General features: G+C 44.0%; 2 protein-coding genes across 2 annotated transcripts in view; both read right to left on the reverse strand.

The window, feature by feature from the left end:
- Nucleotides 1–3,009: 3,009 nt before the first annotated feature.
- On the reverse strand, nucleotides 3,010–19,729 carry LAMP3 (lysosomal associated membrane protein 3). Its single transcript, XM_053951750.1, has 6 exons — nucleotides 19,556–19,729; nucleotides 15,133–15,893; nucleotides 14,029–14,151; nucleotides 11,207–11,264; nucleotides 10,503–10,670; nucleotides 3,010–7,229 (listed from the first exon to the last, which is right to left on the reverse strand). The coding sequence occupies exons 1-6, from the start codon at nucleotides 19,599–19,601 to the stop codon at nucleotides 7,090–7,092; spliced, it is 1,296 nt and encodes a 431-aa protein (XP_053807725.1). The 5' UTR covers nucleotides 19,602–19,729; the 3' UTR covers nucleotides 3,010–7,089.
- Nucleotides 19,730–20,865: 1,136 nt separating this feature from the next.
- MCF2L2 (MCF.2 cell line derived transforming sequence-like 2) overlaps nucleotides 20,866–27,700 on the reverse strand; it is a 137,418-nt gene continuing 130,583 nt past the window's right edge. The window contains exons 31-34 of the mRNA XM_053951244.1: nucleotides 26,838–26,956; nucleotides 26,181–26,293; nucleotides 25,661–25,764; nucleotides 20,866–24,537 (exon numbers count right to left, since the gene is read on the reverse strand). Coding sequence (XP_053807219.1) covers nucleotides 24,437–24,537; nucleotides 25,661–25,764; nucleotides 26,181–26,293; nucleotides 26,838–26,956 — 437 coding nt within the window. The 3' untranslated portion in view covers nucleotides 20,866–24,436. The remainder of the gene's footprint in view (nucleotides 24,538–25,660; nucleotides 25,765–26,180; nucleotides 26,294–26,837; nucleotides 26,957–27,700) is intronic.

The following is a 27,700-nucleotide window of genomic DNA, read 5'->3' on the forward strand; positions in this document are numbered from 1 at the left end:
GAGCGGGGAAAGCCCTCAGGCGGGGGGAGCGGGCGGAGGGAGCGCGTCACGGGGAGGAGAGCGGGCACGGCCGGGGCCCGCTCCGGGAGAGCCGGGAACGTGGCTGTCGGAGGCGGGGCTGGGTGGCACCGAGGAACGCCGCTGAGAGGGCAGATGGAATAAATTTCATTTAAATGTGAAACGATGCGTGTCGCTGAAGGGTGTCGGCCCTGTGGGTGCACGGATTCAGCTGAGCGTGCTCCTTCAGGAATGATATCTGGGTTGTAATAGGACAGCGACACATAAAGGTGAGGGTTGTTGGGAAGGGCGTGGGCATCCTCGGGTAACATAACACAACATTCCCAGATCCGGCATCCAAACCGCCTCGTGCAGCAGAGGAGGTCACCGAGCGGGGGGATCAGGAAGCCGTCAGGATCCATTCCGCTCCTTCAGGCTTTGAAGCTTTGCAAGTCACAATGCCAAAGAATTGGGTTGGAAGGGAGCTTAAAGCTCATCACATCACATTACATTACTCTCCCTTAAGCAGGGACACCTTCCAGTAGCCCAGGTTGCTGCCAACCCCATCCAGCCTGGCCTTGGATACTTCCAGGGATGGGGCATCCGCAGCTGCTCTGTGCCAGGGCCTCACCACCCTCAGAGGGAAGAGGGAAGAATTTCTTCCCAGTATCTGTCAGTTTAAGGCCCAGCCCACCCCAGTGTGGGGCCTTGCTAAACCTGTCCAGCCCCAGCACAGTCAAAATAAGTATTTCCAGTTGTTGTTTACAAAGAGCAAAGCTGCCGTGCTTTTTCACAACAGGAACACACAAGCTATCAATTGCAATAGTGGCAGTGTTTAATGTCTTAAGTTTTTCTCCATTAACAGTTCCTTACATGAAGAGCATCTTCACTATGCAGGCAATCTCCACTTGCTCCACTCTTGCTGTTTATACTCTCCCATGGTGACCCCTCACACCAGTGACTGGAAGGTTCAAGTAGGTTAAACAGACACCAGATCAGCTTGGGGAAATCATCCCTTGCACCTGACTGCAAGAGGGATCAGCACTTGCTCTAAGGAGGAGATTTTAAAAACTAAATTATTAAGTGAAGCTTCCACTTTTCTGTAATCCATACACTCCAATCTTCTTCAACATAAGATGCTGACAGTGTAGATCTTACTTTTGCATTTCATAATCCAGATTTTTAAAAGGTTGTGTTTAATTTGTCTCTAAACACAAGATGGCAGCATTTTATGTAGTTTAACTGTTGCACACTGGGGAGAGATGCAGACATTTTATAGTACATAAATCAGAGGTGGTGGGGGAGGCTTTGAGCAATAGAACTAATGGAAGTGGCAAACTCATTTACACTGCAAATCTGCTCTTGGTGGAGGCATCCTGCCAGCAGGGTTTTTAGGGCTTGCAAAGTTAAGAGGGATCACCAAACTATACACACAGATGTTTGAAAGTACAGTGTAATAAAGCTTAAATGCAGAAATAATAATTTCCTCGGTGACACCAGTAATGTTTGATGTGCACTTCCATAGTCAGAAGCACTCAGGTGAACCTACCAATGTAGTGGATAGATTGGGCTGGCAACTTCTTTTTTTAATTTTATTGTGGAAGCTGGGCATATTTTGAAAGATGCTTTGATTAATAATTTGAGTTGTTTTCTCGTAACAATTTTTCCCATGAGCAGGTTGTGAAAAATGTAATATGAAATATTAATTCATTTTCCTTGACCTGATGACAAAAAAGCCATTCCTTGGTAAAATGAGGTTAATCATTGTCTGGGCTCATTCAAACATTTTTTGATATGGGAAACCCTCAGTAAAACTGAAGTTCAGAACCAAGATCTGTGTCTGTAATAAACACAGATATCCTGACTCAGACTGAGCACCTTCCTTTTTCCCAAGAGCCATTTATTTTGTTTTTGCATGTTGGAAATACACCTGCTCCTATCTAAAATTGTGAAGAAAAAGCTAAGTAAGAATCTGGGTCAGTTAGTTTATAATTTAATAAACTACTCAGGATCTACCAATTCCATAGGCAGTAAGACTCACTGAAAAAGAGAAACATATGTTTTGTGACATTTTTGTGGCTAGCTAGGAAAGCCCAGATGCTGATGAAAGCCCAGCAGTGTTATGTTGCTGTGGCAAATAAACTCCAGACCCATGTTCCCCTGCTTTGTTGCCATGCAATGGCCACAGCCCTGAATGTGAGGAAAAAAGCAGTGTCCAAGTCTTGTCACCTTAGTCACAAAGGGTTAACTCCACAGAAATCTTTCTCTTTTCACACTTGTTATTTTGTTCAAATTGATGCTTAAAAAATACACCTCCTTTTTTCTTCTAAATATTCTGATGCAAGTGTTTCTTCAATGAATTCCAAACCTTTGTGCCTCTGGGACAGTCCAGGGTGTGACTCACAGATGGGGACTTTTTGCCTTTAAGTAAAATATTTGACTTTTCCTCCATATGCCACTAAACCTTGTCAAGAAAGAATTTTGAAACACCAGCAGCCTTTGAGGGCCTACTTCACATACACGAGTATTTACCAGCCCAGCTTTTAAAATGTAAAGAAGTAAGGAATCTTGCCACTAAATAGGTGCAAGCTGGCACAAAATTTAACATTGTACCAGGCCAAGCAAGTGCCAAAGGGCAGAGCAAACTGCCCCTGCTCTCCAGGCAGCCCTGCTTTTCTTCTGAAGGACAAATCAAGGGGCTTGCAAAGTTTTCACCTTGTGACATTAAATTATCCATCATCTAGGGATACACCCTGACACCAGAAATGAAGTGAAGCATAATTTTGGTATTTTATTCCTGAGGGAAGGTACAGCCTCAGTGCTGCCCTCACTGGCACTTCTCCAACAGCCAAGTTCCTCAATCAGCTGCTGGCAGCAGAGAGATTGTTTTTTCTCCCCCATCCTTACCACGTCTTCTGCTTTCCTGCAGTCCATCTAACAACCTTTGCTTCGTGAAGAGCACAACATGTGAGACACACTCAGCCATTTCAGAGATAAAATCATTGCACACTCTAATGATTAAATACAGCCTTTATTGTATGGAAACACCAATAATATAAAAATAAAGAGTATATCTTACTTCTCATAGCAAGTTATTTTTAGCAGCCATACATTATAGCAAGCTAGAAGTGATCAGCCAAGCCATGCTCAGATACTCAAGATGCCAATCTAATCTCCCTTCCTCTTTCAACTGAATTAACAGCTGTTTCTTAATTTGTGCTTGTCCATTTGTGCTTCTCTGCTGTCAGAGAACAGAAAGGACTGAAAGAAATTAAACCCTTCTTTTTAAACCCCTCAGTGACTTGTCTAAGTGTGACATCATTGTGTTTCTGGGATACCCTCATTCTGTCTTGGGTGTGCAGAGACCACGGGGGATGGTCTGACATGGGAGCTGCAGCAGAGCACCAGGGAGCCAGCAGGATGTGGGCATGTGCTCACCTCCTAGTCCCTGTGATGGCCCCACAGCCCCCTGACCAGCACACGCTTGAACAGAAGTTAAGCTTTGCTTCCCTGGTGGGTTCATCACATCACCCTGATCAGCACCTTCTGGTTCAGGGCTGAGTTGATCTGAGCCTGCAGCTGGGGGAAGAAGTGAGCTGGGGTTGCTGAGTCACTCTGGGACCCAGCTGCAGCCTTGTCTCCTCCCACAGCAGACAAAACTGCCCTGCTGCCCCAGGTATGGCCATTATGGCCTACCTAGTGTGCAAGCAGTTTGCCAAATATCCTCCTTTTGTATGGTGTTCTTTTAGGGACTTCTTGCTCAAGGTACTTCCTCAGACAAGATGCTTTAAAAAGCAAGTCTGGCATCACCAAGAGGAGTTAACCCTATAGAGTCTTTCCAGTAGGAGGGAGACCTCAAAGCCAGTCCATTAGATAAAAAAGTGCCAGCTAAATATATTCCTATATTCTGGCAGAAAATAAACATGAGCATCAGCTTTTAGAGCTGCACACAGCAGCTGAGGGAGCAGCTGGGCTGTCTGATTCTAATTCAGCATTAAATCTGGAAAGGCAACACTCCCTGCTATGCTGACACATCCCTGCTGCAGGCTGCTTGGGTTTTGGGGTCAGGGATGGAGGTGACAGGATGCAGGCTGGGAGAAAGGTTGCACTTCAGGGCTGGGATGTCCTGATGCAGTAAGGATTTCTCCAATGGATACTCTACTGCTGTAAAGCACTAACTCCATTGGATTAATTTTGCTGCATGTTGGCAGCATTTCCTGTGAGCATCCAATCGTTTCATTGGTTTGCACCATGTGCACTTCACCAGTGCCAGTTACAGCAAGCCCAGAGTATAATTCATGTACAAATGGCAGAATGCAGCTTCATAAAAACAGCAAACAAAAAATAGCAAGAAAAAGCATAAGAACAAATAAGGTAAATCTGAATCCAAACATTGTTCAATACCAACATGTTGATTCACTGTAGAAAGAAAAAAAAAAAAAAACTATGAGGGAAAACATTATTTGTGCATCACTAGTGAAAATGCCAGGTGTCACAATATTAACCACAGAATTAGCAGTCATTAGTAACTATTTTCTGTCCTCATGCTGATATCAGACTTTTTTTAAAGACTGAATATTAACATAAAGCAATTTTTCAGAACAGACCAAGCAAATGCTATATCCATGCCAGTAGAAGTAACACAGATCACACAGTCCAGCAATTCAAAGAACATGTGAAATGGGACTCAGCTTTGACAAGGGAGAGATGTCTATTGATCCCCAGGCAGAACAGCTTAGGGCCAGACCATGTGCCGAGCTTTTTAGGCAGCTTTTGTTAAAATGTCCACATGTAACAGACTGGGACAGTGACATCCCTACTGCAGGCACAGGCTCCTTTTCAAATGGAAGCTCTTCATCTATTTACCTTTTCTCCCAGACATGTCATTTTTTTAAAAAAAGGTGAATGCTTTAATTGAGTATAAAAATCTGCTTTCTAAACAACAGATTCATAGTATTAAGTAACCCTGAGAATTAGAGGGACATTATTAGGCCCAATGTCTGAGTCTAGTGGCTGCTTGTCTGCTAAGAGGGGTGGAGGAAGGGAAAGTGAGCTTGATAAAGTTCACTAAGCATTATGAACAGTGCTGGAGCCCTTTGGAAAAGAATAATTGAAATACTTATATTTTAATTTGAGTATTCAGCTGAATACAGTCTAAATCGTGGTATCTGTACTCAAGGGTTGAAAGTTTGGTGTCCTATTTCTTGTGCTGTTTTACCTTATAAATTTATCCAGCTGTTCCTGTGCTCACAGCTGGTTCTGATGTTTCACCAAGCGTAAAAGTGCTTCAAAATTATCTTTGTCTTTCTTATTTATTGGTTCATTCAGACTCAAAGGGAACATTTCTAGAGAATGTTAATATTCAGACAGCTACATATTATACTGATTATAGAGCAGTATGGCCATGTTTCCTGCTTCACACAGACCAACATCTCTAATTAATTCATAGAATGGAAGAATTTATTTTCTTTCTTCATTTAAATAAGTAAACTTGCAATAGTGAAATACTAGTAAAATATCAAAACTATTTTTAAAATACTTAAGGGAATATCTGACATGACATAACCATCAATTTTATCCAGTGAAAATCCAGTGAGGTTTCATCACCATTAATAACTGTGCAGGATTTGGGCCATTATTCATAGAAATTAAATTAACTCCCAGCATTTCCTTTTTGTTTAGATACAGATTAAACTGTCAAGGCATTTTTGCCTATGGCTTCAGTCTTTCTTTTGTTTAATGAGTGCCATTCCACAGTCCTTTCCCAGGCCAAACTTTTATTAGTAAAATTTAAGCCATTAGCCTAACTCCTTGGAGGAAGTGTGCTCTTATAGAATATAATTTTCTCTTTTGCAAATGCTTTTCTACATAATTTCTTATCATCTTGATGTCATTTGCTTCAGTGAGCAGATTGTATGGCATGGGCACATATGTATGTGTGTGTATGTGCACATTTCTGCACATGTAAATCTTTTGTGACAAGAAACTTTTCCTTGTTACAACAAAGAACACGAGCTGGACTTAAATCTCAAAAGCAATTACTATTCTCATGCCTTCATCATTGGTTTAGCAGGAAATAGACTACAGAGTGTATCAGTATGCTTTGCAGCAACTCCAAATTATTTCCATGTGAAAATCCAGCTGCTCAGCTGTGAGCACACTGGAGAACACTCTCTTTAGGGCAGAGTTTGTCCAAGCCCTCTGCAAGCTTTTATATCCCACTGAAACCTTGACCATACAGCATCAGTGGATTTCCATTTCTCATGGACCTCATGCAGGTGCCCCAGTGGTGGTCACTTAATCCCAGGCATTTCCAGCAAGTGTGGCATCTTCCTGGATTAAGAGACTGCCCTGTTGCTCCAGCAGAGGACAATTCCTGGCCTCAGTGTGGTCACTGGGACAGGTCCATGTCTGAAGAGCACATGGTGATTCCTCAGCTCTTACAAGACCAGGAACATATTAAGCTCCAGGGTAAGAGTCACAATGACCACTCTGTCTTTGCAAAGGGCTTAGTGGGAGAACCCCAGGAACTTGGCAAGTGTAACTGTGTTTAGGACTGGTGAGAATTTGCTTGTGAGTGGAGTCACACTGACAATTCCCCTGAGATTTTGGCACACACCATGTTCTGAAAAAAGCTTTGAGTGAGCTCTCACTTAGCAGGATTATCTGTAGCTGTGGACCTCTTGGTTTATTCACCTGAAGGTCAGACTTACATCTTTTGATAAATCTAAACACCATCATTAACAAACCTGGTGGATTTTCTGGGGGATAGTGATACTGCTTGCTTTAAGCTATTTTTAGGAATCTGGTTTAGGTGATCTGAATGACCTCCTTTGTTGACAACAGAGAGAATTTAGCCTCCTCATTTTGGACTACATCTAAATTAAATGCTAAGAATAGCCTAAAGCAGAAGGTGTGAGTTCTCTCCTTCCCACCTTAAAAAAAACTCCTTCCAGAAACATTCATTAGCTGAAAACACATGGTGTTGTGTCACTTAAAAATGTGGCTTCAGGGCAGGGAGATTGCCAGGCAGAAGCAAAAACTCCTGTGACTTCTCTGCTTGCTGCACACACTTGGAAGCACAAGGCCACCTCAGATGCGTTCATATCCTCTATGTGGCTTCCTCCTGGAGATCAGGAAGGTGGCAAACACAATGACAAACAATCCCAGGACAGTCAGGCACACTGCAATGGGAGCTACTTTGCCGTTTCTATCAGGAAAACATTCTTCTTCTGAAAGGAAAAGGAGATCGGAGAATGTTACAGCAGAACACCATACTCCTAACCTGTACATCTGTATCCCAGTAAAGTTGGCAAATACAATCCAGAAGTTCTCAAAACCTTGCTTTCTTTTGTTTTTTCTTTCTTTTTCCTGAGCTGTACTTACTACACTTTTTATCTGTTATCTTATCTCAAGAAAACCATCCTTGCCCCTTCTACAATAGTTCTGTGCTTCCCTGCAGAGTGGCCCTCACATCTGCAGGAATTGTTTCACCACTCAGCACACACACAGCAGGGGCTTTTTCCCAAAAGCAGATGGGGAGCATCACAATACTAAGTGCCAGCCTGAAAATAAAGAGCAAGACATCCTGCATGGTCAAAAACTGCTCCTATGTGGCATTTGATTGCTTCTTCCCAGTGAAGAAGATCAGGCAGAGACAGAAGCCCATAGCCCAGCACATCACTAGTGCAGTAGGGATCCTTGTTACGTCAGTGTTTTCTAAGGAAAATCAAATTCTAATTGTTCTCTCTGTTTAATTCAGAGTATTTGTGGATAATGGTTGCTAACTCAGAACATTCAGAGATTAGGAAGGCAGAAGCCTTGGACATAGTCCAGGGAATTGCTTTAGCAGTACCTTTGCAAATTTTTTGTACATATGATGATATCAGACACAAATCATATCTTTGAAGGACCATCCAAAGATATTACTCCAAACATACCTCTTATCTACAGAGAGGGCAAATTCTGGCTTCCTCAGCCAGTTCCTACCCAAATTAATATTCAAATCGTCCTCTGATTAAACAGAAACTTATTATTTTAAAGTGAACTTTTAGACTGAAGTAAATTGGCAGCTTTCCTATGGAGAGACTGCACCATGTGGGCCACTGACAGAAATGGAAAATTTACCCAGTAACAATGGCAGGATCAGCCTCAAATTCAAAATATAAGTGTAGTCCTGGGAGTGAAGGCAGTGTCTGGGAATGACCACTAATGTGTTATCCCAGAATTGGATCAGGCCTACATCTCCTACCAGATCTACAGGAATGATCTTCCTCAAGCTCCAGGGAAAGACAGACCTTGTCATGCTGCTGCGAGTGGCACCTGCAGAGCAAGCTGTTCTCTACAGGGCAGCGTGGTCAGCCAAACCCCACAGCCAAACCCCACAGTAGATCCTAGCTCAGCAGCAAATCCAGTTTACAGCCAGGATACGAGGGAGATCCCACACCCTGTGCCCCCTCACTCCCTGGGACTGTTCTGAGGCAGGATTTGACAGTGCTCAGAGATAAAAACCTCGACTCTTATTCCATCACTGTGCTGGCACAGGTTGTAGCTTGGCTTGGGCTTTTCCCCCATGGGAATTTTATACTGTCAGTGGGCAATGAGCCCAGGGAACATGTGGAGTCCATGACATCATGTCACAGCTCCAGAGCCTCCACATGGCTCTTCCCAAAAGCTGATCCTCTTCTGCTGTAATCCAGATGGTGATGCAATGCCACAAAGCCAGCAGCATGAGCATTCTGTTAGAGGTTGCCTTTTAAAAGCTCTGTCTGGTTAATGTAACCTGCTGTTAAATGAGCTGAAAAGTATTTGCATCTAAGTGTTGTAAAAGCCAGAGATGTTTGAATTGGCCATTTTGCTTTGATTAAACATTGGGAATGAAGGAATGAACTCTATGAACTTAAAAAATTGTTTCTGATACAATGAAGTACAGAAGGCTCTTTTACAGATTTCCAGACTCAAACAGATCAAGGTATTGATATAACACTGCTGTAATCTGTACAAAATTGTAAGGAACTTGAAACCAGTGACCATTAATGTTTTCTTTTTCTTCCCCATTTAAAGATAAGCAAATCAGGAGCAACAGAAGTGAAACTATTAGTCTTGAGACACCCAAAGGGAGAAGGCTGGCAATGTGTTTAGTCATTCCTTCACTGGGGATTTTCTCTTTCAGAATCTGCACACGCAGCCAATACACAACAGTTTCATGACTATTTTATAGCCACAGGGGAATTATTTCAGAGGTGGGAGCTGCTTTCTTAGCTCTCTGATTAAGAGCAAAACTAATTTAAATTTGTATATGGTATTGACTAGCAGAGATTAGTCTGACTTGGAGAGAGAGGGAGAAACAGAAAGCATCTTTCTCAGCTTAGTCTCTTCTAGAGGTGAGACCATACCTAATCCCGTAAGTAATATCATCCATTGTACACATTTAAATGGGAATGCAGGGACTAGATGGGATCCCGTGAGTTCTTCCAGCTCATTGTTATTCCATGAAAAAATTCTCCACAGAATGAGAGCATAGATGGGATTCTCAGTGTGGAGAAGGACCATGTATTTAAAAAACCCCAAATGTTGTTTCCCATTATATTCATTTTAGAATGGAAAAGGGAACCAAAATGATGACCTAACAGAAGAAGAATTGGTCAAACAGAGCCAAATGGAGTCAAAAGACAGATCTAAAGTAAAAAGAAGAATACAGGGGCAATATTTTGTAAGCATACAGAAAGATAAATAGCAGAAGAGAGAATGTTTTATTGCTGCATCTAAAGGGCTGGAGAGCTGGTCAGCCCCTCTGTGCACCTGAGTTCTTCTATGGAAATGCCCTGAGAGGAAGTCTCAGAAATGAGAAAATGGACAACTTGAAAGAGACTACAAGGTCCCACTGAGTGCCCCTCTCTGGTCTTTGTCTTTTACTGAGATACCTGATTGCCTCTTTGTGGCACTTCTCCAAGACAAACTGAATAGATGAGCATCATGTTTAATTCTGAAGCTGGGAATGGGCCAGTTGTGCTCCTCTTCAGGAGCACATTTCATCATGTCTAGACACAACTGCTCTGAAAATATCATCCTGCATTCACAAATATCCCTTATTAGCTGGCAGTTTTGCTGTTGCAGCTGAGTGAGTATCAGGAGCCTTTTAGAATAGCTAAAATCTGGCTATATTGAGAACAGTGACCTGGAAATGAACTGTGCACACTGGGGTTTGGGCAGTGCACTGGTGGTGAACACACCTCTGCTTGTTCCAGGAGAAAATGGATGAAGAAGAAAATTGTGGCTGTAGAGCTGAACATTTTTAATGAGCAGGTGAAATAGAAGGTACTGAATGTAGAGGGGGAAGGATATTTTTCCATCCTCCATAGGTACTAGCACTGTGTTGGAAATGACTCAGGAAAGGTTGAGAAAACAGCAGTGGGGTGTGTATGGGTACAATTTAGCAGATTACATCCATGAGGCCACCAGAGTGCTGTAGATCTGGGAAGGGTGGAAAAGTGTCCTTCACTCACCTTTTCCAAACTGGTTACCCACAATGTCAAATGCCTGCAGCTGCATATGAACAAAGAGGATCTGGAAGTTCTTCTCCAAGAGGAAGATTTGTCTGCTGGCACACTTAAAGGAATTCCCCAGCTTTGTTGTGAACAGCTTCTCATTTAGGGCTGCATAGAAAAGCATACCTGGAGGCCAGAGAGAGACAGATGAGAATCCACACTGACTCCATTGGAACCAACATCTTCCTGAGGTAAAATGGTCCCAGAGGTGACTAAAGCATGGACATTTTCTCCATAAATTATCACTTATTCTTCTTACATGTTTAAATGAGTGCTTTAGCTATCAATGGACAACTCAGCTGAGCTTAGGTCTGAAAAAGTGGTTAAATTTCAGATGGTTCTTCAAATCACATTTTAACAAATTGAGTCTGCAAGAGGGGGGGTTAGAATTCTCACAGGAGCAGGCAAGGTTTGAAGTAATCTCTATTCTGAAAGGGTGGAGCAGGGAAAGCTTTTGAGATCAAAAAGAAAATCTAATAATAGTGATGTAACTGCAGCCAGGCCCTTTCTCTTCCATTTTTGTACCATAAGATTTAGGTGAATGACACATTGAAAGCTTGATAAAACACATATTTGCAAAATCCAGTGTTTTAAAGATCTGAAAGCTTATCCCACACCCAGAACAGTTTGATATGAAATTAAGACAGGGTAAAATCACTGACCTTCAGAAGATAACTGTATACTGCTCTCAATTTTAGTGACAGAGTAACTTGGAGCTTGCTGCAAAAGAAGATGTATCTTTATTTATAATACATGCTTATACTTGCAGGGGAAAGAACACAGCTTACTGCAGCAAAATGGTCATAAAGAATTTCCCAAAGAATCACTTTGTAAAGCATCACCTTTGAGACCCAAGAACCAACTCTCTTGGATGTATTTTTCTTTTCCGAATCTCAGCTGCATCACCAGTTCTGTTCAGTTCAATGAAATGGGACCATGCAGGTGTCATTTTACACAAACTGCTCAAGCTGGGCACTCATGAGATACTTGTGATAAGCAATAGAAGGAAGATTGCTGACATGGAAAGCACCTGGCACAACAGCACAGAACAAAATTTCCAGCCAGGTGTCCTGCCTGCATGTGCCCTGAAACCCTGGTGCAGCCTGGACACTGCTCACCCCTGGAGTGTCACAGGGCAAGAGCCAGCCCTGGGAGCTTCTCCCTGGTAGCATTGTTGGAGTAAAATGTGATGCCTCATGCAGCAGCTCTGCTATGCAGTTTAATTCCTGCTGTGAGCACACAGGGATTCATGAGTGCAGCTGGTGGATAAATGCTAATAGATATGAATGTCTCCTGGGCACTTGTAGGATGGAGTGGGAAAATTGAAGGAAGAAATACATCAGAGAAGAGGTTCTCAGCATTGTTCCAACTTAAAGACATAAATATGACCATTTTTGGGTGGCAGTGCTTTGTTCTGTTTGGCCACGGTTAAAAACTTTGCCTGGGGAAAACACCTGCTCCTACTTCACATCTTGTGGGTTGGTTACACAACTTCCTTTTTTCAAGCCCTTCACAGAGGCCACTGGAGTGGCGAGCACTGAACCATCCCCTCTCCTGTGCCACCCCAGCCCCGGGGCCCGAGCCAGCTCCTCTCCCCCCAGGGACAGCCACAAGTGCCACTGCTGGAGCACTCCTGCTTCAAAGCGCTGAGAGAGGCTGTGGAGACCAAACACAGAAAGCCAGCAGCAAACTGTTTTCTTATTAACTTGAATTTCAAAGCAGTCCAAGCTGAGCCCTGCTATGCTCTTGAGGCTTATCTTTAAGTGGAGGGTGCATTGTCTAATGCCATGCCAAAAACCACCTTTTTCAGGGCAAGGCAGGTCAAGCACCTCCTAAAGGTTCACATCACTCTCCTTAGCACTGCTGCAACCTGGGGGCTTTCGGGGATACTTGAATCCCCAGCCTTTCCCTAAGGATTCTTGTAATACCAAAAATGCTCCTCTTGTTGCAGGAAGCACACATTTAAAACAAACACTCAAGAGTCTGAACTGATCCTTTGTTTTGAAAGAGCTCCTTCATTTTTTACCTTACTTTTCCTCTGTAGCTCATAGAAAACTTTTAGCGATAAGCTAAAATAAAGATGACTACTAATTGAAATATTTTCTCTGTTCAAGAATTAATGAAACGTGGGGTATAATTTGCTGTTCCCTCTTGGTCTTTCTATGAAAATGACTGATTAACCATGTGTACTTTTCCTAATTGTCTCTTACTTGAGCTTGGAACTAGGCTGCAACACTGACATTTAGCTTGGTTAATTGAAGGACACAGATCAACAGTGATGGCCAGATGCAGCTCTCAGCTGCTGTGGGGCTCCAGGACACGGCCTTGATGGTCATTACACCTGCCAGAGTTTGATGGGATCCAACCCAGGCCGTGTTCCTGCCCATTCCTCCCTGCACATTAGTGACTTTATACACTGTTAGTTCTGTTTTACCTCTGTTGGCATCATCATGCAGCCCTTACACCTTTCAGGTAAATAGTGCAGCCTCCCAAAATGTGCAAATGCCTGATTTAGCAAGAGGATGGCTGCACTCCGGGATTTTTTCCTGTGCTTATAAAAGCTACAGCACTCTTGGTAGCTTGTGTTAAAGCCACACCTACATGTCATGTGGTTTCAGCGGGGAACATGGAATTAATAGCTATAATGTCAAAAACAAAGCTCAGTTTCTCACTGTGTAAGCAGGATCTCTCATCTTGCCCAAGTTTCTGTGTGTGTTTATACATCTCCCTGGTGTGGTGCATTTTAAGGCCATTTATCTACAATTTTGTTGTTGCAGTTCACATGTTTGGAATTTTCCACTCAGAAATTAGATGAAATTAGACTCCTTCAGCTGTGGATGTGTCATGGCTCCTGGGCACTTAAAACTGCACAGGCTGTCCTTTGAATTTGACAACCCCAGCTGGCTTTAAGGGGACACAAATGGCTGAGAGCAACTTGACAGTGAGAGTCAGAGTTCCCAGCACACCTTGTTCCTGCACAGGGATTCCAGTCCCAAACCCCTTTCCTCTGCACCACTCCAATGCAAACAGCAGACCTGACCTCCCCTCCCTTGAGACTTTTACCTATGTAAAAAAGAGACTCAGATTTTGCTTGGCTGTTCCTAGACTTTGTGTTGCTTGATGGGCAGCTTTAACACTGCTCTCTGGCACTTTCTGTCAGAGGATGGCAGAGTACTGTGCTTCCCCTTCCCTTCCAAACTGAAAGTTCAAACAGAGCTGATTTAACACTTAAGTCAGTTGTACTGGGAGCATGACATTGCACCAGGCAGCCTCCAGAGGTATTTTCCAATCTGAGTTAATTAAACCATGGTTCTGTGGTTCTAGCCCTTTGGGAAGAACAGGAGTAACCATGCCTTATATACAGATGGAAAACAAGGCCTGAGATAGATAAAATGCCTTTTCCCACAGCTCACGCTGGATCAAAGGCAGCCTAAGTTCTGCTTTCCAGTCCTAAAAACTCCTTCCCTCTAAATGCAACAATTACCTTTACAAAGGTGATGTTTACAAATCCTCCACTAAAAGTTAAGTTCAGCTCAGCCTGCACCATCCCACAGCTTCCAGATATCTTTGTGGCATTGGGGTTGATGGTCACATATTCCATCTGCTCCTGTAGAGAAAAGAGACATTGCAGGGCTGCTGATGAATGAAAGCAAACATGCAGAGATTTGATAACTTTAAAACATGCAGAGATTTGCCCTTTTTTTTACCCCCAGACAGGCTCTGCGTGGCTGAATGAGCGGGCTAGTGGTGGTGGCAGCCGAACTGCTGCCTGCCAGGGTTGTTGCCCACTTATAAACCAGTACTGGTGGTTGTCTGACACATCACTGAGCTGTTCCAGTGCATTAAGCTGGCAGAAAATATTTGGTTTCTGTTCATTCAGTGAACTGATATGATTCAGGCAGGGTCAGGTGAGTACGAGTGGTAATTTATAAAGAGGGAGTACCTTGAATTATTATCAACATCTCACTTTGTATTTGTAACAGGGATGGCTTAAGCATAAGAACTCCAGAGCCTGAGGCTGTAGCTCCATATGGTGTATTAACAGAGGCAACAAAACCTTAAGCCTGAGGGACAAAATTGCCATTTCAGGTTGTATGGCATCTTTTGCTGAATCATTCTCAGTGGATCACTTCTAGGGGAGAGGAGCAGCTCTTCAAGACCTGGCAGTTCCCATGATCCTAAAATGTCCATACATGAGCATCAGGACAACCCACCTCTAAATCCAAGTCTCTGACCTGGCAATTTCTTGCTTTCGTTGCAACTCACAATGTCAAGCTCTTATCTGAAGTCAGTTCAGATTTTAACTAACTTCCCATTCTGGGAAGCACCCTGCAGGCTGATCCCCTGCCCCAGCATTGCTCCCACACAAATATCACTGAAGTAAGAAAGCACCTTTATGTCCCCTTGGTATCATCACCACACAGGCCAAAGTACAGCAGCTGGGATGCTGTGACACATGAGGGGCCTTAGACTGGCAGCAAACCACTTATTTTGATCACAGAAGCTAATTCTGAAAATGGCTTGGAAAGAGGAAGAATAAACTCCAGCTAATGAATGAAGTCAGTACAAAGCTCAGCTTCCACCTCACCTGTTGTGTATTTTGGGCCATCAGCTGCAGACCCATGACGGCTTTGACGCAGGTCACGTTCCCATCGGAAACGGTGTAGGTGCCTGTGGGGATGGCAGGGGGCTGCGGGGTGGGAGGGGGTCTCACTGTGCTGGCAGGGGACGTGGGGGCTGTTTGTGTCCCTGCATGGGTGGCTGTTGTGTTGGTCATGGCCGTGGCTGTTGGGCCACCAGTGGCTGTTGTTTGGTTCTGTGACTGAGTGCTGGGCCCGGCCCTCTTTGTGCCGGTGGCTGCAGAGGCGGTGGTGGCACCTGCGCCCTGGGTACTCGCTGTCTTGTGCTCCAGGGAGGTGTTGGTGGCCACTGCTGCAGTTCCTGTGGTCACATGTGGTCCCTTGCCATGCCTGGTGGAGGACACAGGGGGACTGGTTGTGTTCTTTACTGCAGCTGTAAGCGAGGGCATCGCCGGGGTCGTGGCCTGGCCGGCCGTGCCGGGGCTGTCTGCAGGGGCTGTGGGTACGGTGCCTGCTCCTGCCCGGGCTGCCGTGTGCTGGCCTGCAGCTGATGTTGTCTGGAGCTTCTCCGTTGTCTGCTCAGTTGTTCTGTGGCTCACGGGCAGTGTTTGAAGAGGGCCTGTGCCAGTAAAATGAACTGTGGTGCTTTGATGGGGTGAAGAATGATAAAAGGAAAGTGGCTGAGCAGAAGTAGCGATTTGGTGGAAGGATGTGGTTTCTGGAGACAGTTTGACCCCCAGGGCCACTTCAGCAAAGCAGGAGGAAAATGCTGCAAGGAAACTAAAGTCAGTAGTCTAGAAATCTTTACATTTCACTTCTATGTTGATAACTACAACATACCTGCACTGGCTTTGTTATCAAGTGGGTGATACACTTTCACTCTTCATTTGGCTCCAGTCATGATAGGAGAGTGAAGGCAGACACCCTGTAGAACTATCCACAGCTAGGCACCACTCCCACAAGCTTCACACCTCTGAGTATTCCCATTCCAGGGGAGCACACTGGCTCCCAGCTCTCCACACACTGAGAACCAGACCTTGCACAGTCCCCAAGCAGCACAAGAATTCCCTGCAGGAGGTAGTTCAGCAGGATTTGCTGGAAGCAAATTGTCAAGGTCTAAGGAAGATGAAGTGGGTGTAGCAGCCAAAGGGGTTGTTGGTTTCTTACTAACAAAGTGTAGGGAAAGGGGATGTGTCTGTGTGTGTGAAGGAAGTGAGGCAGTGCAATGGTCTTACAGTGATTCACAGGTCTGGGAAACCAATCTGGGAACAGGGAAATTCCAGGTATTTATTTTGTTGTAGCCATGTCAGCTTGAACCCTGGAGTTCTTCCTCCTGGAAGAACCCAAAGAAAGACCATCCCTTTTTCTCATTTTTTCAGAAATGAGAAAAAAAAATCAGGGTGCAGCATCCAGGAGCATTTTGGACCTTCCACCTAATAACATTTACAGAAATGTGTCCCTTGCAGAAGTGAAAAAAAAAAAAATCTGGCTCCTAAATATAAATACAGAAGTGAACAAAAAGTGGGAAAGTACATTGTAGAATATTTGAATGTCACAACTCTTCTGTTTAAGTCTTTGTGTGTGTGCAACAAGACTCTGGAAAGACAAGGTCGAGTTAAAGAAATAAATCACTGAGGTATGTGAATTCTTTGATGTACATAAAAGTATAGGTGTAGTTAAATGCTTTACTGCCTAAATTAGTGGGAGGACAGAGATAAATTTTCCAGTTTGGAGACAGAAGGGACCCAAAAGTCCAAGATAGCTCATATTCCCAGCAGTACAGCTTCACAGAGAACGCCTCAGCATGTCTGAGTTCACTGTACACTGGTTCTTTCAAAGAAATTTCTCATGAATCAATGTCAAAGTTGATGGCAGGCAGGCTGCTGAGATTAGGATTTTAGGATAGATTAATGCCAGAGGCACATTTAGAGTGCAAATGGCTGAAATCTCACAAGGTCTTCCATTTATTCATTTATTTATTGTCACTCATCATGAACAGAGGTCTTCAATAATAGCTGAATTCACAAAATCTAACCATTTTCGGATACATATAAACTAAGTAAGAATAATGAAGCTTACTGGCTTTTTAATCAAATTCAAGATAAAAATCAAAGAAACAAGAGCAGAGGCACAGATCTTAACCCTTACCACAATTTTCCCTTAAAAACAGCTATGCTGGAGAAGAGTAGAAATGTAGATGTAAATACTTCATACTCCTCAAATTGCCTGGGTTTCACTCTGAGCTGTGCAGAACACACCTGACTGCCACCTTAGGTGTTACCATCAAAATGCAAAAATATTGTGATTTTTCTCAAAATGAACCTAAAAATGCATAATTCGTATGATATTTTAGTTAATTTTCTCTCTTTTCCCTATGCTTTACCACAGCTGATGTAGAGCTGTTAATCAGACAACTGATCTTCTGTGGGGTCAGGGGGAAGCCAGAGCAGTTGCCATGCATCAGTTATGGGTAGCTGCACCCAAGTGTATCAGCACGATAAAACAAGAAAGAAGAAGTTGCAATTTTCACTCTTTCTTCCCCTCTAAGACTGTGAAACAATCCATATTTAAATTTTCACGAGTCCTAAATTGTATGTACGTCTTAGTTTTCAGTTCACAGATTGGTTTTGATTACTGACCAGGTAACACAGATGTAGAAAGAAATATTGACGTGACATTAGAATGCCACCCACAGCTTTTGAATAAAACTCCTCAAAAGGTCATTTCAACCCAATTATTTTTCATTATTCAGCTGGACAGGATGACCTGAGGGGTAAAGGCAGAAATGTCTTTGGAATGGCCCATGGCTCTTGCTCACTGGGTGACTACCAGACTGTTTCTTCAAGCATTTAGAGGCTTCTGCCAGTGCATGATGGCCACACTGCTAAATCCATGGGCTTGGACTGTCATCCCAAAAGGCATTTGGCCACATCAGCTCCCAGGGATGGGCAGGGATCATTCTCCAGCTGCACCCATTGGCACTGGCTGTGTTTGGGTGGCTGCTGGAGGTGGTTTGGTGGCCCTGCTGTATGAAGAGGCAGATGGACCCATGGGGTCCCTGACCTACCCTCAAGCTGAGGCTGGGAAGGCTTCCATGGCTCCTTAGCATGGCCACGCTCCTCTCTGGGAGCCTGGCACAGCTCAGAAAGCAGCTGTGAGCACAACTGCTTTGGTGACAAGTTTTGGTCACAAGGAAGATCGCTGCTCAGCTCCCAGGTGTTACGGTGGGAAGCTGAGTGCTCAGTGCCATGGCCTGGCTGTGCCATTCCTCAGCCTGTGATGGGGTATGTGACAGAAACTCATCCCCTTTTCATCTAACCACACTCATCTGTTCAGCTGCCCAGCAGTTTTGTTCTGTACTAATTATGTTTCATTCCCTGTCTGCATAGAAAGACTTGACTTTATGACATTAATAAAACATTCCAACAAATTATTAAAGGAAAGATCAAAATCAGCTAAAGAACAGAGGAAACAAGTTCTTTCTGGTCAAACGTGATTGCTGACCACTGAATTATTAGTGTTGCTTCTCAGTCTGATCTTGCTCTCCCTTTCATCTCTATGTTTTGGGGCTATTTCAGCAGACTTTGGCTTTGAAGCAGGCTTGGGAAAGCAGAGAGATACAGCAGGAACTGCTCATAGTTGAGTCCCTGGGCACTTTCCCTGCCCATGGACTGGGAGAGGGACAGGGTTGTTCTTTGTGTGATGTGCCAATGGCAAACACTCTCAACAGCAAGCTCAAACCCCTGGCTGTTCCACGGATTAAATCACATTTTGTCCTCTTCACCAGGCAAATTTGGCACTGCTGCAGGTGTTGAGCACTGCCTTAAAGCACTGGGAAATGTTCCTCATGTGTATGGCTCCCCAGATTTTCACAGAGCAGCATTAAGGATCAAATGGTGGGGTTTGTCATTGAGAGAAGCCCCAGCCTGTCTTCTCCAAGCCTCTGCCTCACTCCCATTTTCCTGATCCTGCTCTGCATCTTGCAGTGCAGATAAATTAATGACTCGAGCAACACCTTCTTAGTTTTTTTCTTTCCTGCTTGTCTCACTCAGGATTTTCAGTTAATTCTGCAGGTCTAGGAATTATTTTTAATTAAGAAACGCAAAGCCAAAAAAGTCTGCTTCTAACGTGGCTTTGAACAAACTCCTTCACACAGAGTTTATGCCACCACAAGAGTTCAAGGGAAAATACAGAGGAAAACATCACAAACTAAGTGTATACCACTACACAGTTTGATACACTAAGTGTATACCAGCTGCAATTAACAGCAGGTACGGTTATTTCTTACCAGTGGGACTTTACTGAAAGCACCCTTAGTGTTAGCAACAAAACTGTCCAAAGTTTTGAGCCTGTTGGGTGCTGTCCTGACTGCAAGGAAACCAAACTGACATAATGTCCCGTTTTTCAGGTAGAAACGATGCTGTTACTCACCACAGGCGAGGGTCAGCGAGATGAGCTGCCGTGCACTCCTCCCCATGGCCAGCGCGGCTGCGGCGGTGAGAGGCGCGGCTTCTCCCGGGAGCGGGTGCGGAGCAAACCGAGCTTTCCTGCGGGCTGAAAAGTTTCACTTGATGCAGGGAGTGCTCAGTCACATGGCTGGGAAGGAGGTGGAGGGAGAGGGGGAGACCGGTCCCTCTCGTCTGTAAACTCACGCTGAAGGAAATAAATGATGGTTAGGAAAGAAAGTGAAAAGTGAAGTGACTGCTGGGCTGACTGGGAGACCTGAGGCTTTGCGAGGCCAGGGAAAGCTTCGTGCATCTCCCTCCCTGTCTGAGAACCTGGTGCACAGTGCCCCAGCAGAGGGTTACAGCCTTTAAATCAGTGCCTCCCCTGTGTTCTTTAGAAAATACTTTATTTAAGGCCAACATCGTTTATGTTAAGGCACAGGAGGGAGAGGTGCGACCATCTCCAAAGAGCACCTGCTAAAAGCAAGACAGGTCTGAGCAGAGTCCCAGATGAGCTCTTGCCCCATGGGGACCATCCTGGTGTTGCTCCCAGGCCTGCTCCCGTTCGAGGTGGATGGGCAGGGGCTCACTGTTAGTGCTGCATCCAAACACCCCTGTCACACAGAGGGCTCCTCTGTCGCACACAGAGGGCTCTTCTGTCGCACAGAGGGCTCTTCTGTCGCACAGAGGGCTCCTGCACAGCTCCCCGGGCCCGGGCAGGAGCTGTGTAGGCAGTGCCGGCTGCGGGCCGGGATGTGCAGCAGGAGAGCATCACTCACTCCTGCCAGGGGCATTTGCCAGGGGCCTTCTTGGGGCAGGGAACAAAGCAGCCCCCACGCTGGCCTCTGGCACGCTCCTAATTCTTCTTTTCCTCATACCAATATCAACTGGAGGAACATGGTGAAGCCAAGGACTTGATAAGTCAGGTGAATTGAAGTTTGCCCCCAGAAATCTGGATACTGCATGAAATCAGCTCCAGTTTATCTTGCTCTGTTTGCACTGTGCTTCTACATTCTCATTTTTACTTGCTTGCCTTTCTGCATGACCCACAACTTGTATTTGGATCAATTAGAACTCCCTAATAAGCACTGGTAGCCAAAAGCTTGCAGATATCTCAGGAGTAACTATTATAAAATCATCTACGACTTCCTCTGAGCTGTCTGTGTGAAGCTTTGCACTCTCCTAAGAGTAACAGTGATTCAGAACATGACTAAGGGGGATGGGTAAAGGAAAAAAAACCTACTCTGCTTTTTGACACATGTGTTGAACAAATTAAACTTATATTGGACAAATGTGTCAATTTTTTCAGCTCTGATAATGTGCCTTAACTGATAATTCATTTATTTCAAATAGAAAAAAAATCTCATTTTACTTGTTGCTTCATATAGAGACATTAACCACAAGGTTTTTTACTAGTTATAATTTTTATAAATTTCAAACAAAGTGTGGTTCTACACAGGTCAGAATGGCCTAATTACAGGAAGTTCATTTGCACACTTTTTTTCTTGTAATAAATTCATACATTCTGTATTGACTGGAAAAAAGAACAGGTAATTCTGTTCTCTTTCCCTGTCTGATTATCTCTCATCAGTCACAATATACAAATACATCATTATCAACACCATGGAAATCATGTAAGAAAAACAAACTGTACCAATTCTCAGCTGGGGAGAGGAAATATTAGCAGCTATTTCAGTCCAGCTGCAAGAAGAAATATGCATTTTGGATCTTTTTTCTTATTATTCTTATATATTTCTAATCACATATATATATATTTGAAGTCTTTGAGTATTTTTGGAAAGGAAGTGTATGGCCTTTCTCATACCCAATCCTGTTTGAAATATCAAGAGTCTAAGAAAATCGTAGATAATAAAATGGCTTCTCATCACACACATGACCAGAACATGACACACACAGAGCTTTGCTGTCGCTGGCAAGAAAAGCCAGATTTCAGATGTGGTTTGGCTGCAGCTGTTTGAGTTCAAGACAACGAGCACTGGTCTGGCTCTCCACCTGGTGGGGTTCCAGGTGAGAGGAGAGGATCAGGCCTGATTCTATTTTAGCCTGGTTTGCTAAAAGCAAGACTTGTGTGTCATGCAACTGCCCGTCTCTGTTCGCCATTGGTGCCAGGGAAGGACTCTGCAGCCCACCCACACCTGAGTGAGCACTTTTGAGGATGTGAAGTTTTACAGAAGAGCAACAGAGCAGAGAGAGGAGAGCCCAAGCAAACCCTCATCCTGGAGGGCAGGTGTGACCAGCCCAGGCCCAGGAGCACAGCCAGGCACAGGGCCAGCAGCAAGGGCTGCAGCAGCACAGATTTACCTGGGATCTGGTGTCTTCTACAGCCAAATCTTAGTCACAACCATTACTTTTAAATGACTTCTAAATGGTCACTATAGCATCTCCAAACAACACTGAAATGAAATCCTTATTTGAAATCTATGATTTTTAGGTCCATCTACCTGAATTGGATGGTGTCAAAGACCTACAGACAGAATAAGCATACCCTAACATACACATTAGTCTTGCTGGACTTTACCAAATCATCTTCTAGACTGAACATGGAGAGTCACTCCCTTAATTATCACTTTGCTTGACAGAAATACACTAATTAAAAGACTGTCCTGCATACTATTTTAAAAACTCAAAAAGCCATCAGACCCCATTTTGTCTCATCAGCAAAGCCAGAAGGTTGTCTTTCCATCCTTTGTCCTTCCATCCATCAGCAATGTCACAAATCTTCAATTTGGCAGTTTCATACACTCAGGGTAACCATTCCCTATCTCTCTTTCCCACACACAAAAGTTTACTATACTCAGTAATGTGCAATCAAAGCTCCCTAGCCCTTCCCTCTCCTATGCTCAGGGCAGGGGTAGACAGCAGCACTGTTCCTGTGCAAAAATTACTGAAAGTAATACAGAAACCAGAATGAACTCATTTTAGAGAGAGGATAAATATTTGCACTATGAGAAAATGTCACTGCATATTTCCTTAGGGGACTGAAAGGAATCAATTCTTCCTGCAAGATGCTGATAACCACAGTAGACTAAGAGGATTCCTGTTCCTGAGAGCCTACATGTCACTTTTGAGGTAAATGACCAACTCAAAGAGGCAAGCTCCTACCTCTGTAGGACAAAAATAGCTTCCAGAAAGGTCCTTTAGTCCTGAACAGAAAATGTCAAAAATCACAGTTTAGATATGGAGGATTAGAAGAGCCATGGGAATCAATCACCACAGTGCAACTTATAATCAAGCAGTAAGTCTTCATAGGCAAAAAAAAAAAAAAAATCTGACTAAGCCTTTACCTAGTCCAAGGCTTTTTCTCAAACAGGACTATCTACCTGCTCCACAGCTGTCCTGACTCACACACTAAGGTACTTGCTTCCACTGAGACACAAAGGAAAACATTCGAGTCCCTGCGAAGGTGAGAGCAGAAACAATACACACACCTACTGCTTTGCTCAGAGGCTCATTTAGTAAAGAGTGGGTTTTGGTTTGCTTTATCTCCATTTCTAGTGCTTTTAGTGCCCTTTGTTATTTACATAAAGCACCACTAGTCTGAGGGTTAAACAAAACATCCCTAAGAGTGAAAGCCACTCACTCACTCTTGAGCTTCTTCTGGGTTCATTTTTACCAGACTGATCTTTGCCTGTTTGCAACTCTTACTCAATATTTATCTTTACCAAAGTACTAGCAGCTTTTGTGGGACCTAAGGCCCAATTACCATCAAAATGCCTTCATGCCTTAACAGCTGCTCTAAATGAGCTAATGGATTGTATAGGAATCATAACATCTGTAATCACTTTATATTATACATTACATCCTTATGTGGCAGAGATTTGGTACAGTCCTTTCATCCAGTCCTGGAAAGAAGTATTTAACAACAACACTTTATCCACTCATCGGAGCATCTAATGCTCACTGCCTATTTGCAATGCTTAAGTATATTCCAAATGGGGGGTGAAATGTATCTACTCATAGCCCAGCACACAAGGAAAGCATGCAGTCTACTCAAACATGTGTCAGTAAATGGCATTCAACTGAATTCTCGGCACCATATGCAAAGGGTTGTGATCCAGCAACCAGAGACTGTAGAGGGGGCAGAGGAATGACTTAGACTGTAAAAAGAGTTCAAAGTGTTCTTTGTCACAGTAGCTGTTACACATCTTCACTTCCCTGCTTAGCCCTGCAGCTCCCAGGCAGGAGCTGCCACCTGCACCGTGCCAGGTGTGGAATGTGTGCAGCAGAGCCTTCCCGGGCCACCGCAGAGGAGTCACGTCACTGCTGCACGGAGCCTCTCTGATGGTCCCAGCCAGAAGTCTCCCTTCCACAGCCACCCTCAAGTGGGGTGTTTTTGGTGTTGACTGACAGCAAAAAGGGCACATTTGTGACGATGTATCAGCTGGAATTAAGGAGGACCGGGAAGGCACAGCCAGAGGCAAGCAAATGGAAAAACCTCCAGGTGACCCCAGGGTGGAGCAAGGACTCGTAACCACCACGTGCCCCTCTGCAGTGATGTGGTGCTCAAGCAAAGTTGCCAAAAGGTGCGTGCATAGAGACTCTTCAGCTCTGCTGTTGGCCTAATTTAGGCCACATCTTCTGAAACAGTTTGATAATCAATGCAAGAAGCATTTTTCTCCTCTAATACTGAAGGTAGGTTTGATGTTTTCTGGATGTTTAATGCTCCTTTCAAGTTTTTTTTTTTTTCCCAGCTTGCCAGGTGGACAGCACAGTTCTCATCTGTTCATGTTGATAAAACTTTAGTGAATTATGAACCTCAGAGCTTGTGAGAAAGGCAACTTTGATCCAGTGCCCACCCAAGATAAAGACAGGTGGACGGGGTCCTGAGGAAGGCTGGTCCTGCTGTTCAGCTGCCAGCCCTCTGTTCTGCTGGGAAACTTTTGGCCACCTCATTTTCCTTCGTGTCTGACTCTACTGAGGCTGTGCTGCAGGAATCGTTGTACGTGTCTGAAAAGGAGGACATGGGCATTGTCACTACAATATGTCTACAGGGTTTTTCATCTACAGTCTTGAGGTTCTTTGTTAAAAGCCTGGAATAAAATAAAATATAAAATTCTCCTGCTCTCCTAATTCCTTCACATAAGGCAAGGGAGGCTTTTCTGGTGTGTAACTGTAATGTGTGCCTGGCTTTGTTTTTATTTTGAAGCACTGGACATGCCAGTGAAATGAGAGCCATCATTGGGCAGGTGAGGAGAGAACTGACCTGCTGTGGAGATGAACTCCATTTACATCACAGCAAAGAATTTAAACCAACCTCCATTTAAACCAACTGACCAAAAAAATCAGAAGAGATCAGTAACTCAGAATAAAGTGCTGGTATCTTTCCATTGCAGATCCCCAGGAAATGGCTGTCCCAGATTTTGCTTTCTTCTGCTACTAGCAGAAAAGCAGGACACATTTTGGTAAATTATATTTAAGGATGGACAAATATTAGTCTAGAATTGTAAACCTTTGATCTGCAGAGTTGCCCAGATTCAGCTTTTCCAGTGCAACCTGTTTGGGCGTTAGGTCAGAACCAAAGCTGTGACCGGATGGCTTTTAGTACTGATTTGGCTGAAATCTTGCCAGAGCAGCCCTTCCTGCAGCTTTTAGAGCCAGCTGTGAAATATGATGAAGGCAGTAATGGTTCATGAAATTTTAATATTTTCAAACCTAGGCCAGAAGCACAGCCCTGATGCTGGTCTCCATCCAAAGTCTATCCATGCCAGGATCAAAGCTGTCTTGCAGGCACACCCTGTGTATGAGACACTTGGGCCCGCTGTAAAGAAGCCAGCCTGAGTACTGATAGCCATAGAAGTAGGATGGGAGATTCAAATTCTGCTCAGAAAGGGGAAAACAATTAAGCCAGGACAAGGAAAGCTGCTGTGCCTGACTAGCTCTGACACCCAGGCACCAAATTTCAGGTTTGCTCAGCCATGTCACCAGAGACTGCAGCACAGACATGCACTCAGGTGAGTACTTCAATACAGAAGTGCACTTTTTACCCCTTTTTTTTTTTTTACTATCACATTCTTTTTCAGTATGGAGAAAAAAAAATACCACCAAACCAGTAACACATTTTCTCTATTACCTGCATTGCTGCTCTTCATTGTGTTGTTACTGTCCCCCTCTGCTGGCTGCAATATGCTGGAGGGAACCCAGTCGCTTTTCTCAGAGACCAGTTTCTTCACTAACCTGAAACTCAGAGAACAATCAGTGAATTTTCCTACATTGCCCTTTCCTGGGTTGTGTTTCTTAGAGGTGCATGTTTAGGCTATTATTTCCTCAACTATGGAAGAAGGCAGAGGACCCAGGGCAGTCCTACAGGTATCCACACAGAATCACAGAATGACAGGTTGGAAGAGACCTTCAAGACCATCAGGTCCAACCCAGCCCTAACACCTCAACTAAACCATGCACTGAGGGCCACATCCAGTCTTTTTTTAAACACATCCAGGGATGGTGACTCCACCACGTCCCTGGGCAGACCATTCCAGAACTTTATCACTCTTTCAATTTAAAAAACTGTTCCATAATAACCTCTATTTCCATCTTTTCCAGGAGGTTCTGGCTGTTCTAGCTGTCCAGTTCTGTCTCTCTGCCATACTCACCATTGACCATTCTCTCCTTCCTGCACAAACTGCACTAGATCTCCATCCTCGAGAGTAAGAGAATCTGGGAAACAGCTGTCAAAACTGCCTTCGACCCGGAAGAGATTGCTCCCCTAAAATGAATGAAACAAGGCACCAGAAATACAATCACTATGGATGAAAGAGCACTCTGCAAGAGATTTTAGCTAAATACTGAATTAGGCATTTCAAGCTGGCAGAGATTTCTTCTGTAGGCAAATGTTTTTTATCATGTCCAGGTTAAATATTAATCAAAATTTGGATAGACCTGTTCTCTGCATTTAGACTTTAGGCTTAACCCACCAGCCATTATTCTGATATAAAAATTGTGTGTGTGACAGCAGATGAAGTTATCTGGAAAAGTCTGAAATTATTTTTTTTTAAAGACTCAGAGTTTTCCCTCACTTTTGTAGCAGGCAAAGTGACAGGTTACAAATATGGGTGACTTTTTATGATCCTCATCCTGATCAACAAAAGTCTTGTAATAATCTTCCAACACCCCAGATCAAATTTCCATCTTCTGTATTCCTACACACCCATGGATTTAAGGCTGGTATGAACCCAAACTTTGCAGGTTACATTGTGATCCTTAAAGAGAAGGAAGTTGTGCTGGGAAAGGGCAGTGTAAAAAGCAATTACATTGTTAGGGTTGGTCTCTTCCTCCAAATCAGAAGAGTTGGAGAGTTCATCCATGCTGGAAGGGATGGCTTCAAAATCTTCAAATGTGTCTAGAGAAGGCATTTGTCTGCTGGGCCAACCTTTTCAAAATACATAAGCCAGAAAGAGTTAACTATCAGACATTAGCCTCTTTGAGAACCAGTCTGTAAAATAAATGTCACAGGTCCACTTCCCAGTCTTCCACTTACCGAATTGCTGGTACTTTTTTATAGCTTATTCCATGGCTTTGCCATAAAAATTATGTCACAGCCATTACTCTGTCTCTAAAAGCCTGCACCACTCACTGTGCCTGGTGTGAGAGCAGCGTGTGTGACTGCAGTGTTCACACCCATGGATACTCCCAGTGCTCAGCATTGCTCAATCCCCTCAGCTCAGGAGGTACAAAAAACAAGGACCAGGAATCTTCCTGCAGAGCAAATGATAACTTGTGCTGACATGACTTTCAGAGGGCCATGATGATTCAGTTTTCAGCTTACCTCCATATGTTTAAGTACAAAGCCATGGAATTTTGGTTGACTTCTTATCTCCATCTCACCCTAAAGTGATAATACCACCTGAGCAATTACAAGCCTATACCCTGGAGCAGGCTGCAAGTGCAGGGAAGGGACAGAGTAAACAGCAAGGCACAAAGACAACCGGGGGGGGGGGGGGGTGTCAGGAGAGATCTCAATCATATTTGTGCTGTTACCTGTCTTACTGCATGATTTTCACCAGAACCATCCCAATCCAGTGGAATGGACTCAGTGAGAGATTTCCAGCCCAAGCTCAAAAGCCAGCCTCTCTTCACCTAGAAAGGCATGTCCGTAGGATGTGTCCTGAGGGAA

This window comes from Vidua chalybeata, chromosome 10, assembly GCF_026979565.1.
Source record: "Vidua chalybeata isolate OUT-0048 chromosome 10, bVidCha1 merged haplotype, whole genome shotgun sequence".
NCBI classification, from domain to species: domain Eukaryota; kingdom Metazoa; phylum Chordata; class Aves; order Passeriformes; family Viduidae; genus Vidua; species Vidua chalybeata.

Excerpts from the sequence above, each read along its gene's own strand:
- LAMP3 (XM_053951750.1), bottom strand. The coding sequence starts at position 19,601 with ATGGGGAGGAGTGCACGGCAGCTCATCTCGCTGACCCTCGCCTGTG. Across the intron at positions 14,152-15,132 it reads TGGCCCAAAATACACAACAG|GAGCAGATGGAATATGTGAC; the intron begins GTGAGGTGGAAG and ends TTTTCTCTACAG. Across the intron at positions 11,265-14,028 it reads TAAACATCACCTTTGTAAAG|CAAGCTCCAAGTTACTCTGT; the intron begins GTAATTGTTGCA and ends CTTCTTTTGCAG.